This window comes from Equus przewalskii, chromosome 2 (genome assembly GCF_037783145.1).
Source record: "Equus przewalskii isolate Varuska chromosome 2, EquPr2, whole genome shotgun sequence".
In the NCBI taxonomy this organism is placed as follows: Eukaryota; Metazoa; Chordata; class Mammalia; order Perissodactyla; family Equidae; genus Equus; species Equus przewalskii.
The window spans coordinates 17,765,086-17,778,811 of record NC_091832.1 but is presented as its reverse complement, the minus strand read 5'-3'; the positions used below and the strand labels follow the sequence as shown (position 1 = coordinate 17,778,811).

The window sequence follows — 13,726 nt, the reverse complement described above, 5'->3', positions numbered from 1 at the left end:
TCATATCTAGATCATGTCTACAGGTATGTGTGGCTCCACGACCCCATGACTCCAAAGGGTCTGCCAGGGCTGAGATGGGAACACGCCTCTGGCCAGTTGTTGACAGGCTGTTGCCAGGGCGGCGGATGCGGGGGCCGCCGAGAGCAGGAGCGCCCCGAGGCCGCGTGACGGAATCCGGCGGGCGCCGGCGTCGCTAGGGAGTGCGTCAGCACGCGCGGGCGGCCGGGGGCGGGGCCAGGGCTGAGTCACGTGGCTTGGTTGCCTACGCGCTGCTGGGCCGTGGGAAGATGGCGGACGGAAAGGGAGACGCCGCCGCCGCCGCCGCCGGGGCCGAGGCTCCGGCGGGAGCCGGAGCCGGAGACGGAACCGAGACGGAGTCCATGGCTCGGGGTCATCGCCCCGCATCTCCGGCGCCGGGAGCCCCGGGATTGCGACCGTGTCTGTGGCAGCTAGAGACAGAGCTGAGGGAGCAGGAGGTGTCGGAGGTCTCATCTTTGAACTACTGCCGGAGCTTCTGCCAGGTGAGAGGCTGACTGGCTGGCCGAAGGCGGCGGGGCGGGGAGGCCAGGGGAAGAGGCCCCGGAGCCGACGCCGCGGCCGGGGCCGCGCTGAAAGGCGCCACCTCCGTGTCTCGCCGCGCCCCCGGGCCGGGAAGGCCCAGCTCGGAAGCTCAACCGCTGGCCCCCCTCCGCCGCTGCCCGACTTTGGCTACCACCAGGGCGGGTTGCGCTGGGCCGGACAGAGGAGCCCGGAGGGCCCCCGCGGCTCCCAGGAAGGGCCGTGCCCTGTCGCCGGTGCCCGTGCCCCGGCCGAGTGGTTGGAGCGCCATTGCCCCCTCAGGGATTGATTACTCGTTCCTGCCAGGAGATCCTTTTTTGAGTAGAGTGCATATCTCCAAACTGGAAAACCTGGGTTTTTCTGAATAATCCGGAGATATGTGTTGTGGCCAGAGACTTATCTTTGGAGTGAACATCTTCTTGGTCCCTTAAAAGGTATGACAGTTGGCTTTGAAAGGCGTCTAGGGCTTCATGATTAGAGATTGCGGAGCCGCGTGGTGGTTGGGTTTTTGCGCTTTTTTTTTTTTGACGTTTAAGCCGTCCTTTCGCCCCTTCTGTACTCCTTTGAGGATTGTGCTACCAGGAATGAGGCTGGTGAGCCTTGTAGTGGCGGTTTGGTCCCTTGAGTAGAAGAGGATCGAGGAAGATGTGGCGTGTGGTCTCTTTTGCCAGTTGTGTGACCATTTCTGTGCCATAGTGGGTCCTAACCTGTGATTTACATATTTATTGATGTGTTTAGTTTAGTCTCCATGATCGCTCCGAGGTTTTTCTCAATGTTTTCGAGTCCTTTATAGATGTAACGATATGCCATTATTGTTTCTGCTGTTTGTTTTATCAGGTTTCAGAGCCATGCCTCTGTTCCTCACCTGGTATACCTTAGAGAATGCAAAATAATCCTAGTATGTTGGTACTTAGACTCTTAATGAGTAGTTGAGTGTGCTGAATAAATTGCGGTGTTCCAAAGTTATAATTTTGGGGGACAATTTGCTCTTTTGGTCCGGAGGAGAATCAAAAATGGACTTGCTTGATTGGCTTTTCTCCCTCCTCTCAGCTGAGCCAGAAGCACCTCATCTCTTTGAATGGAATTTTGTCTTTGCTAATTTTTCCATACATTGTATCGCTCCAGTTTTTGTGTCTACAGCCTGCAGCATTTCTGCACTATGAGGTATTAAGATGTTCTTTGCTTCCTTCCTAGTAATGAGCGTTCGTACTTACTACACACATTTATTCTACAAACTTTTACTGACTCCTTAGGATGGTGTCAGACACTTTACTAAGTGCTGAGGAAACATAAGACAGCACTCACCGCATGCAGTTTTGGTAATGATGGAAAAGGAGGTGTTGTAGAGACAGCGGTGAGGGGAGATCTCATGCGACATCCCGATGCCAACAACAGTTAACTAGTAAAAGTAAATAAAAAGGTGAACTATAGATTGTGATGTGTACTTAGAAAGAAGTAACTGGGAGAAGCCATTTTAGATAGGGTGGTCCAGGAAGGCTCCTTGGCTGAAAGGATGAAAATGAGTCATGTGAAGGTGTGTCGGGGGAGCATTCCAGTGCCAAAGGTAGAGAGGAGAAGGAAAACAGTGCTTTGGAAGAAGGGGGAGCTAATGGGACAAAGAAGAGTGGGGAGGAGGACCGGAGAAGAACTGAGAGTTTGGGGTAAGGTTTCTAAGCTTGAGTTGTCTTCCTAGAAAGATAACAAGAATGAATGTAACCAATCAAATTGAAGCTTTTCAAAGGATACTATATATATTTTTTGCTTTATGCCTAGTGCTTGCAGCTCTTATTTTAACTGAATGCTTTCATGTCTTGAGTCTTGGGGATGTCTAGAGATGTGAGGGCACAGAAGAATTTTCTTAAAAAGAACTTTTATAATTTGTCTTTTTTTTTTTTGAGGAAGATTAGCCCTGAGCTAACTACTGCCAGTCCTCTTTTTGCTGAGGAAGACTGGCCCTGAGCTAACATCCATGCCCATCTTCCTCTTCTTTGTAAGTGGGATGCCTACCACAGCATGACTTTTGCCAAGCGATGCCATGTCCGCACCGGGATCTGAACCGGCAAACCCCGGGCCGCGTAGAAGCAGAATGTGCGAACTTAACTGCTGCACCACCAGGCCGGCCCCTGTAATTTGTCTTTTCTATGGAGATATTTTTTGGCCTAACATTTTTCGGAGAACATTTTTTGGACTAATAAATGAAATAAGAAAAGGTGTTCCTGTGACGATATATCGTAATAGAAAGGACATTGGATTGGGAGTTAGTTGGGTCCTAATTGCAGCTCTACCACTTACTAGCTAATAACCTTGGGCAAACTATGACTGTGAAATTATATTTTGTTCTCTGATCTTTATCTCCTTGTAATGCTTTATACAAACAATAGCAGATAAAGTTTACATACAGCTCTTTGCAATATTTGTCACAATATTTGTGTCACATTTTTTCCAGTAGCCCAGATAAAATCAACTTAGGGTGTCCTTGCTCACCAGATACAGAAAAAAAATAAAAATAAAAATTTATAATGAAGCAGGAAAAATTTCTCCATCCAAATTTGGTTGAGTAGCTCTTGGTTTCACGTTTGAAAGGCAGAATAAGATTTATTCATCCTCTTAGGAAACACTGATTGTGTGTGTGCCTGACATTGCACTGAGCGCTGGAGATAGGTACCTGCCCTCTACAAGTGGATAATATGTAAAGATAGGTAGTAGCATTACATTATCATAAAGCCCTGACCTGAGCTCTCTGGGATGCTTAACTGCCACAAAAGTATCTTCATCAGATGTTTAGTTTAGAAATGTTGTCCTAAAAACTTAGATTGTTTCAGGTAGATCCCTCAGGCAACAGACTGGATCTCCATCTCTTGCAGCGCTGAGAAGAAATGGCTCTATCTTTGGAATTGCACCAAATCAAGAAATAAACTAACATATGAAAGGATAGAGAAGCTTGTTTCATTCTGGGCATGTTTTCAATTTTCAGAAGTTTGTGAAGATGATAAAAACGAAACTCCAGAAGTAATAGTTACTAAGAAAATGATACTTAGATCAAGTTGTATTGAGTGAGAATTTGTATTCAGTGACTATGCGATGTGGGGTTTTTTTCTTCTTCTTCTTCTTCTTTCCCTTGGTTTCTTTTCTGAAAACATTGTCTGCCAGACAGTGTGGATAAGATTAACTCCAGAAAACAGTCTTTCTTTGTTTGCTGAAAAATTGATGATACCTTCTCAAGTTTTTGCTGTATTTTGGAAACCAAAATTCCTGAAGTTTTACAACTGGTAGTTCTATTTGTAACACACATGTTGAAGACTTTTTAGGTAGACTTCATTAATAAACTTGAAATTAATTAAGTGAATGATTATACTTTGAGAATACCAGGCAAAGTAGTTTTATGAGTAAACCTTGTTTATGTGAGACATTTTTAGGTTCTGGGCTAACAGTGATTTTGTAGATTTTTCAGTGGTTAAAATAGATAATTACTGCATATTTTTCAGTTTTTCCTAGATTAGTAATTGAGTACAAAGGGTCTAAGTCAGATAGGCATACTGGCTTCACCATTTAAATTAGCTGTGGTACCTTGGGCATGTTACTTTCTTTGAATCTTAGTTTTCGCATTTGCAAGTGAAATAATAATAGTACTTATTGTTCTGTATGTAAATACATTATTGTGTGTACTATGTAAGACAATCTCTGTAAAAAGAAAAAAAACCATGCCCCCGGAATTGTCTGAGTTATCACATTTCTTAGCCTTGGGCTAAAAAGTCTTCACAACCCTGCCCCCCTTACTTTTCAGCTCTTACCTAGCCAATCCCATCACCCCAGTCCTATTCTTACTTATTTGAGGGTGCTTTACTTGGAGTCCGTGGACCAAAGTGTCATCTCACTTGTTACTCTGGTTAAAATTTTGACTGTGAATTTCTAAGTGCATCATTTTGGGAAAGATAATCTTAAGTCTCATTTGATTCTTTGATCCAAGACATATTAGGCTTTCAGTAAATATTACCAACTGACTGATCTCCAAAAGGAGAGAATTACTGCTTTAACAAGCTCTCAGGTCATCAAGCGTTCTTATGTCTTTCCCTTTCATTGTGCTATTCTGTCTTTTTCCTCACTTTCTGCATGGGAAATTTTCCTTCTCTAGGGCTCAGTGCAAATATTACCTCCTCTGTGAAGCGTTCTCTGATTTCACTAGGTAGAGTTCCTCTTAGTTTGTGTTCTTTTGATACTTTGTGCATACCTATGGTTTTAACTCTTGATTTTCTTTCTTACTGTCACTTTCTTGGTTCAGGCTTCATAATATCCTATTGCGGCAACCTCTTCACTAATCTCCCTTGCCTTCTGACTGGCCTTATCTACCATCTATTTGGGTGTTCTTTCTAAATTGTAAATATAATCCTGTTAGTCACGTTATTCCCTAAAATTCTTCAATGGCCTCCTGCCCCAAAGGCAAGATAAAATTCAGACTTGTTAGCCTGGCATACAAAGCCTATTAGAATCTGGACCACCCACGCTCCCCCCCCCCCCGCCCCCGCCCACCCCCCAGCAGCCACCTTTCTAGCCTCTTTATTTTTTTGGTCCACCTTCACAACACTGTCCATCTCTCAGTCTGACTGATTAACCCCAGGATCCTCCCTTCCCATCTGCCTATTTATCCTTTAAGACCTGGCTCAAATATTTACAGTCTTTCAGAAGTGTTTTCAGATTTCAGCAGACAGAGTGAAGTGATTCTTTCACTTAGTATATTCAGTAGCATCTTGTACATAAGTGTGGCGCCTGAATGTTTGTTTCCATGTTTGTCTCTTGCTTTGACTAGTAAGCCAACAAGAGCAGGGGTCTTGTTTCGTTTTTTTGTATACTTGGTACTCAGCAATTAATACAGTACCTGGTACACAAAACTAATTTGTTGAATGAATTATATTGTAAGGACTTGATGATACACACAAGAGAAGAGTACCCAAAAGGAACACCTAAAGTAAAACCTAGTATGTAAAAAAGCAATTTTACCATATGAAATTACTGTCAAGGAACAGGATAGGAGATACTGGTCATTTCTTGAAGATGTTACTGGCAACTTAGCCTCCATTCATTTAATAATGTACACACTTAGATGTGTAGAAGGAGGGCTAGTGTTGATGGAGGGAGAAAATGGTAGGCATTCTGGTAGTTAGGAAGAGTTAGCCTAATAGGAAAGCAGTTTGGAGATGTTGAGATGGGGAGGATCACTCTTCCTAACTCCTTGGGGTTGGTGGCCATGAATACTCTTGAGCATTACCTCTTTCATTCATTTTAAAGACTTTTTAGTGCATTAGTTTTTCTCCTTGTGCTGCCTTCTTTTGGGCAATGTCTAGATAGAACTAGATGAGAGGTAGTTACAATAGCAAAAGCTACGTTTGTAGTGCATATAACCAAAACGTATTATAAATGCGACCTGTTGAAGCAGTGGGAACTTTGGGTGATGCCATTTATTGTGGTGCCATCCAGTCTCGTGTATACTGTGGCTTTGTCTACCTGTAGATCACGCTCTTCTGAACAATGTTAATAAAAAATCTAAATAGAGAGCACCTCTTATTTCAAGACTGTGAATCACTGGCAAGCTAAAATGTACTTTGTTTTCATTCAGTGTAGACACCTGTCACCTCTCCCAGAGGCCTTTCTGACTGTCTTATCTAAAACAGCTCTTTCCTGTATTCTTCCAACTCCTTAACACTGCTTTGTATTTTTTCAAGTCACTGACTACTATCTGTCTGTTTGTTTGTCTCCCCACCTGGAATGTAAGCATTCTGAGGGTGTTGACTATTTTGTTTACCTAAGTGCCTAGGATGGCCCCTGGAACTTGATGGGTACTCAATATTTGTTGATCTTTCATCTCCTCTCTTCCTTAAATCGCCACCTAGACTTCCTGAGGGTAACAAGCAAGTCTTACCGGTCTTTATCAAGAAACAGGGACATTTTTTGTCAGCTAGTTTATGCTGCTACTCAGCAGGGATTAGGTCTTAGTGTTCTTTGTATCTTGATTACGTAAGAGTAGAACCTCATTTTTATTTTATCTATGTTTTTTAAGAACTTCCTATGCCTGCTTATATTCCACAAATATTTAAAGTAATGACTTTTTCCACAAGGTTTGCTTAGCCAGATTGAAACCATTATTTTGGTGTGATTGACACCATACTTGAAAACCTGAAGATGGATAAGGGATTGAGCAAGATGGTATAAAAAATAGATTCCTAAAACTGTCATTGCTTGTGTAAAACCAACAGACAAGCTATCATAAGAAAAATGAGAGGGGCTGTTTAATTTATCGAGCATATTTTATGTGGCAAGCACTTGAGTAGGTGATATTATTTTCATTTTACAGATGGAAAACTGAGGCCCAGGAAAGTTAAGTAACTGTGCTAGGGGCATTTAGTTAATAAGTAAGCTGTAACAAAAGAGCCCATGCTCTTTTTCCTATATCAGCATTTCGTAAACTGTGTTTTGTTCCGTGAGATGTGTGTATTGGTAAGTACTTCTTGAAATAAGGATTCTGTGTTCATATAAGTTGGGATAAGTATTTTTTTTTCCCTGAGGAAGATAAACCCTGAGCAAATGTCTGTTGCCAATCTTCCTCATTTTTGGTTGAGGAAGATTTGCCCTCAGCTAACATCTGGGCCAGTCTTCCTCTTTTTGTATGTGGATTGCTACCACAGCATGGCCATTGACGAGTAGTGTAGGTCTGCACCCGGGAACTGAACCCTGGCCACTGAAGCAGAGCATGAAACTTAACCACTAGGCCAGGGGACCTGCCCAGGATAAGTGTTTTTTAAGGTGTCCTTTTATATGTTAAGTTGCACTGTGAATCTCCTAGAGAAACATTAAGTGTTGTGCAGCATTTGCTAAATTTAGCAGGTCCAAACATTTAACGTAATGCTGTGTTCTGAACCCTGTGTCAGCCCAAAAATCACATGCTTTTCTTTCATTAAGGTAAGGCAAAACACTCTGGTGAAGAGTTGATTGCCGTATATTTCTGTAGACTACTGGGTTTTGGTTCCCTAGTTTCAGCCTAAAACATGACTGTGAGCTTTTTATGGAAAAAAAAAATCCCTCCAAAGTTTTTGCAGGTTTTAAATTATACTTATTGTCCTATATGAAAAATATTTCAGTGTACAGTATTATAATTTTTTGGAAGTTGAGAATGACTTATATTTCAGGCATATCTTGAATTCAGGTTTATTCATTTAGGTTTACCCATATTTCTGCAACATTAGCTAGCCTGGAAACTACTAATGTATTTGTTTCTCTTCATTTTTGTGCTGTGCCTGATTTCTTTAATTTTTTTTTTTTTTTTTGAGGAAGATTAGCCCTGAGCTACCCACTACCAATCCTCTTTTTGCTGAGGAAGACTGGCCCTGAGCTAACATCCAATGCCCATCTTCCTCTACTTTGTATGTAGGACGCCTACCACAGCATGGCTTTTGCCAAGCGTTGCCATGTCTGCACCCGGGATCTGAACCAGCAAACCCTGGGCCGCTGAGAAGCGGAATGTGTAAACTTGACTGCTGTGCCACCGTGCTGGCCCGTCTTTAATGTTTAAGTGCCTTTCTTGTCCTTTTTTGGGGGGGTCTAGTAGCTTATTGTGCTGACATTTGATTTCATAGTATTTTTACTCCCAAGGATATAACCTGAGTATGTCACATTAGCCAACACAAGAATACTTTACTAATATGGACACTTATAAGAATTATTACCAGATACGATAGAATGAATGGCCTAGCTTGAGAATTGCATTTTTATGATATATGGTTGTATAAAATTGGCCTGCTGTTACTTGTAATTTTGTTTTCTTTAGGTTGCTTTTTTCATATATATGTTTAAAATATATGTTATCTTAAAGTAATAAAACTAAATATATGTATGTACTTTGTGATTCCAAACTAATACATGCTCGTTCTAAAAGCTTAACCTAAGAGGTATAAATGCATAAAGCAGAAAGTGAAAGTCCCATGTAATCTCACTGTTCATAGCTTGGTATATTTATCTAATTTTTGGAAAAATACATATATAGTATGTGTGTATATATAAATGTTAAAATGTTTAATTGCTGAAGCAATTCATGAATATTTTCTTTTTATTCTTAGAGATTGGCACCTGAGCTAACAGCTGTTGCCAATCTTTTTTTTTTTCCTTCTTCTCTCCAAGGCCCCCCAGTACATAGTTGTATATTCTAGTTATAAGTGCAGTTGGTTGTGCTGTGTGGGGCGCCACCTCAGCATGGCCTGATGAGCAGTGCCATGTCCGCTCCCAGGATCCGAACCAGTGAAACCCTGGGCCGCTGAAGTGGAGTGCGCGAACTTAACCACTTGGCCATGGGGCTGGACCCATGAATACATTCTAACTGTTAAAAATTAGAACAATGAAAAGAAGAGAGAGTAAAGATGAAAACTGTCACATACACCCTTATATCCCAATACTATGTTTTCCTAGGTTAACAGTTTGGAAATGTATACTTACAGAATTTTTCTATATGCTATGTACATGTATATGTACTGTTTTTAGAAAAATAATATCAAACTTTATACTAAAACTTCCTTATTTCACTTAATGTATTATCGACATCTTTCCATGTGGAATACACACATTTATCCCATTAGAAAAAAAACTACATAGAGGCTGGCCTGGTGGCGCAGCGGTTAAGTGTGCACGTTCCGCTTTGGCGGCCTCAGGTTCACAGGTTCAGATCCCAGGTGCGGACATGGCGCTGCTTGGCAAGCCATGCTGTGGTAGGCATCCCACATATAAAAGTAGAGGAAGATGGGCATGGATGTTAGCTCAGGGCCAGTCTTCCTCAGCAGAAAGAGGAGGATGGGCAGCAGTTAGCTCAGGGCTAATCTTCCTCAAAAAAAATAAAAATAAAAAATAAAGTGAAGGCTTATTTAAAAAAAATTTTAAAAAGCTACATAGCATTCCATTGAAACCTCATGGATTTTAAATTCTACGGGTAGCAAAACCTTTAACATTCTTAATTAAAAAAAATTTTTTTAAACTATCAAAGCAGTGCTCAAGGCATAAAATGCAATGCTACAAAAGGTTTATGGGGAAAGTCAAAGTCTCCTGTGCCCTCCATCCCTCCAGTCACTCCCCAGAGGAGTTAACAGTCTCTTGTGTATTCTTAAAAACTCAAAATACACACTCTTCTGTAATTCACTTTTTAATTTAATATATTGAAGACAATTTTGTGTGTCAGTACATGGTGAACATGGTACCAGAATAAACCATCTGTGTTCTTTTTTGTTGTTAACACAAATAATGTAGTGAACATCCTTGAACATTAAACATTGGTTATTTATATCTATAGTATAAATTCCGGAAATTAAAAATTACTGGATTAAAGAGAATGCTTATTTTGAATTTTCATGAATACTGGATTACAAAAAGCTGAATGTGTACTTCTACCAATAGTGTTTGAGAGTCCCTGTTTCACTGTATCCTTGCCAACTCTGGTGTTATTGAACTTTTTAATATTTGCCAATCTAATAGTAAAAAATTATCACACTTACATTAATTTGCATTTTAACAGCATTTGCTTATTTTTTCTATGTATTAGATATTTAAATTTTTTCCTGTGAGGTTTATTTTTACTTTTTATTTTTACATACCTGTATTTTAAAATGTTGCTAGTTAAAAGTCATTAAAATTTGATTGTGTTTAATCATCGAGTTATGATCATGTAATCTTGAGATTCCATGCTGCTTTGAGGTTCTCAAGAAGCAAAACATATAGTTAGTTGCAACCTAACCTGAAGCCATTGGAATGTATAATACATTCCAATAGTGATTGATTAGTAATTGCTTGTTGCTGTGAGAGATTTTCAGTGTGCTCATTTCCAACAAACATTTATTAATCTCTTATATATCAATGCTGTTAGAGTCTGGGAAGACTAAGTTATAGCTAAATAACTGGAAAGACCCTAGTGCTTTCCATTAGCTAACTTATATTGTTACCTTTATATCTTTTCAAATCAAGTGCCACCAAATGGGTGTTTGACGTTGGGCCACATGAGTTTATTTGGGGCCTCAAATTGCTTAAATGAGATGACCTTTAAGGTTTGATTCTCCTCCAAAATTATATCATTCTGTTGAAAAACATTTGCTAAGGATTGTTTTCTGAATCATCTCCAAACATTTGTCTTGTGCATCCTTATTGAAATAAATGAATATTTAAATTTTTTTTTTTTTTGAGGAAGATTAGCCTGAGCTTACTGTGCCAGTCCTCCTCTTTTTGCTGAGGAGAGGAAGCTTGGCCCTGAGCTAATATCCATGCCCATCTTCCTCTACTTTTATATGTGGGATGCCTACCACAGCATGGCTTGATGAGCAGTGCTATGTCCACACCCGGGGGCCGAACTGGTGAACTCCAGGCCGCCGAGAAGCGGAACGTGCGAACTTAACGGCTGTGCCACCGGGCCAGCCCTAATATGTTTTATTTGTACAGTACCGATATGTTATAAGCAAACAGAAAAATATAAAAGGGATGAGATTTTTGAAAACTCATTTAAATAAGAGTATTATTAATATATTCCTTCCCCCTCATAGGTTATTATTTACTCCTCTAGGGTAAACGTGCATCCCAGTGGAAACCACTCTACTAATTTGAACTGAAATTGTGTGTTTACATTAGTTGTCATGCTCACTATCCTTACTTGGCTTTTTCCTTCATAGTGAAATCTTTTTTTTTTTTTAAGATAGGCACCTGAGCTAACATCTGTTGCCAATCTTCTTTTTTTTCTTCTTCTTCTTCTCCCCAAAGCCCCACAATGCATAGTTGTATATTCTAGTTGTGAGTGCCTCTGGTTGTGCTATATGGGATGCTGCCTCAGCATGGTTTGATGAGCAGTGCTGCATCTGTGCCTGGGATCCAAACCGGTGAAACCCTGAGCAGCCGAAGTGGAGCGCTCAAACGTAACCATTTGGCCACGGGGCCGGCCCCCATAGTGAAATCTTGATTTCAGCATTTAAAGAACTTGGTAAATGAAAATGTTAAATCTAGAGCAGATTATCCCTGAGTTCTGACAGTAAGTGTGGATAAAACACCACGTTTGGTCAGTCTGATGTTTTATTGTCTTATGAAATGGAGAACATATCCAGTAGAATGTAGATTTGAAGTTAGGAGATTTCACTTTAACTCTTCATTCCAACAACTTGCTTTGGAACTATATTCTTGTCTATAAAATTGGGGATAATAGAAAACTACCCCATGGTTGGTTGTGAGGATCAAATGGAACAGTACAACACTGCCCTTAGCATAGCTTTTGGTAGCAGATAGGTATCCACTGTGTCAATTTCTTTATTTCCTTTCTATCTTGAATATTATTTTACAAAAGAATTTCATGTAGAGCAGCTTTTTCTATTTTCCGGTCAATGTACAGCCTATTGAAAGAAAAAAGAAGTTTCCTAGATCTTTACAGAGCATTTGCTAGCATAGTTTTAGATTTAGAGAGCATATGATGAGCTTTGTAGACTGGAAGTATAATTTACAATGAATGTCTGCTATATTGAAGCAATGTGGGTGCTCTTTGGGGTTTATAGTGGGTATAATGGATTTGATCTGTTGCAACCAACAGATCATTCTATATAAAATATTTTTGATTCTTTTGGCTATTGGCTTTAACTTTGGTTTATTGTTTGGTATTTAAATTATGTATTTCGTTTTACTGAAATATGCATATATCAAAAATGATTTGAATTTGTAGTACATTAGATTTGAGTCCCTGGGGAAAAGCTGGCCGTGTTTTCATAAAATCGTAGAATCTTATGTTTAGGGGAAGAACTTTAGAGGTTATCCAGCCCATTCCCTTTCCAGCTTAAAGCTTTTAAGGGGGAACGCCCTCTCAATCTAGGGTGCTAGCTGAGGATCAGAATAGGCTATGGTAGCAATAGCTCTGAACTTTGGCATATCTGTTTGCCACCAGACAAAATTCAGGACTAGTGTATCATTGTAATCTGATGTGAGCACCCTTCTAAAAAATATGATCTAAAAAACGAAAAATGTGATCTAAGCATTCCCTTTTTAAAATTTCACAAGTGCAGTTTGTTCAACATTTTGCCGCTCTCCTCCTTTATAGGGTTTGAATGAAGCAATGAGAATTTGGAATCAAATCTACTTAGTTGAATTTGTTTTAGTATATAGGTGTATTTCACTCTAATCAAAGATATGTGTCTGAAAAACTGTCTTAATCAAACCTGAAAAATAAGTTAGCATATCCTTTAACAATAGTGTCAAGCATCAAAAGCAAATAATTACAGAATACCTGCTATGTACTACTCAGTATGCTGGGTTCTGGTCTGCTTTGATGAAAAAACAGATGTGGTTCTTGTCCTTTGTGAGTTTACTGTCTAGCGGAAAATATACATATTCAACAATTTTTTGTGTTAGATTTGCTTATGATACAATACAGCAGTAGTCAGTGTTTGATCATGTGTATTTATCCACCTTCCAGCTAGTTTGTCCTTAGGCAACAGGAACATAAGTAAAACAATTCCCAGTGCCTAAGTATTGCATAATAATTTTGAAGTCTAATATAAATCATTTTGAATAAGCAACATTATTGCTCTTTTCCAAATAGGTTATAAAGAAATGATTTTTCATGCTACTTTTGTATTATCAGCTTCATTGATGTCGGTTGCTAAAGTAAAAATTTAAAGCAAATGTGTGATTAAGAAGGGAAGAACCCCGGGGGCTGGCCCCGTGGCCGAGTGGTTAAGTTTGCGCACTCCGCTGCAGGCGGCCCAGAGTTTCGTCGGTTCGAATCCTGGGCGCGGACATGGCACTGCTCGTCAGACCACGCTGAGGCAGCGTCCCACATGCCACAACTAGAGGAACCCACAACGAAGAATACACAACTATGTACCGGGGGGCTTTGGGGAGAAAAAGGAAAAAGTAAAATCTTTAAAAAAAAAAAAAAAAAGAAGGGAAGACCCTACTAATTTAAGGAAGAGCAGAAATGCCAGGAATCCATCTTGGACTGGATGAGGGTTTTTAGAGATATTTTAGGTTTGGAAATGCCAAAAACTAAGTACCCTTTGAACATCCCAGAGCCATAAAACATTTGAACCCAGGAGATTATTACAAAGAATTAGAAAGCTGTTGTCTTTGTATATAAGGCATATGCACGAAATTGTTTATAGGAGTTATTTGGGGGTGA

General features: G+C 40.2%; 1 protein-coding gene across 3 annotated transcripts in view; it reads left to right on the top strand.

Moving 5' to 3' along the window:
- The first annotated feature begins 213 nt into the window (after positions 1 to 213).
- The window catches only part of RLF (RLF zinc finger), a 72,124-nt gene continuing 58,611 nt past the window's right edge, over positions 214 to 13,726 (top strand). The window contains exon 1 of one of the 3 annotated variants that reach the window (XM_070610050.1): positions 214 to 521. In XM_070610050.1, the coding sequence (XP_070466151.1) occupies positions 288 to 521 (234 nt within the window). In that variant the 5' untranslated portion in view covers positions 214 to 287. The remainder of the gene's footprint in view (positions 522 to 13,726) is intronic. The other 2 variants (XM_070610051.1, XM_070610052.1) reach the window with 2 other exon arrangements.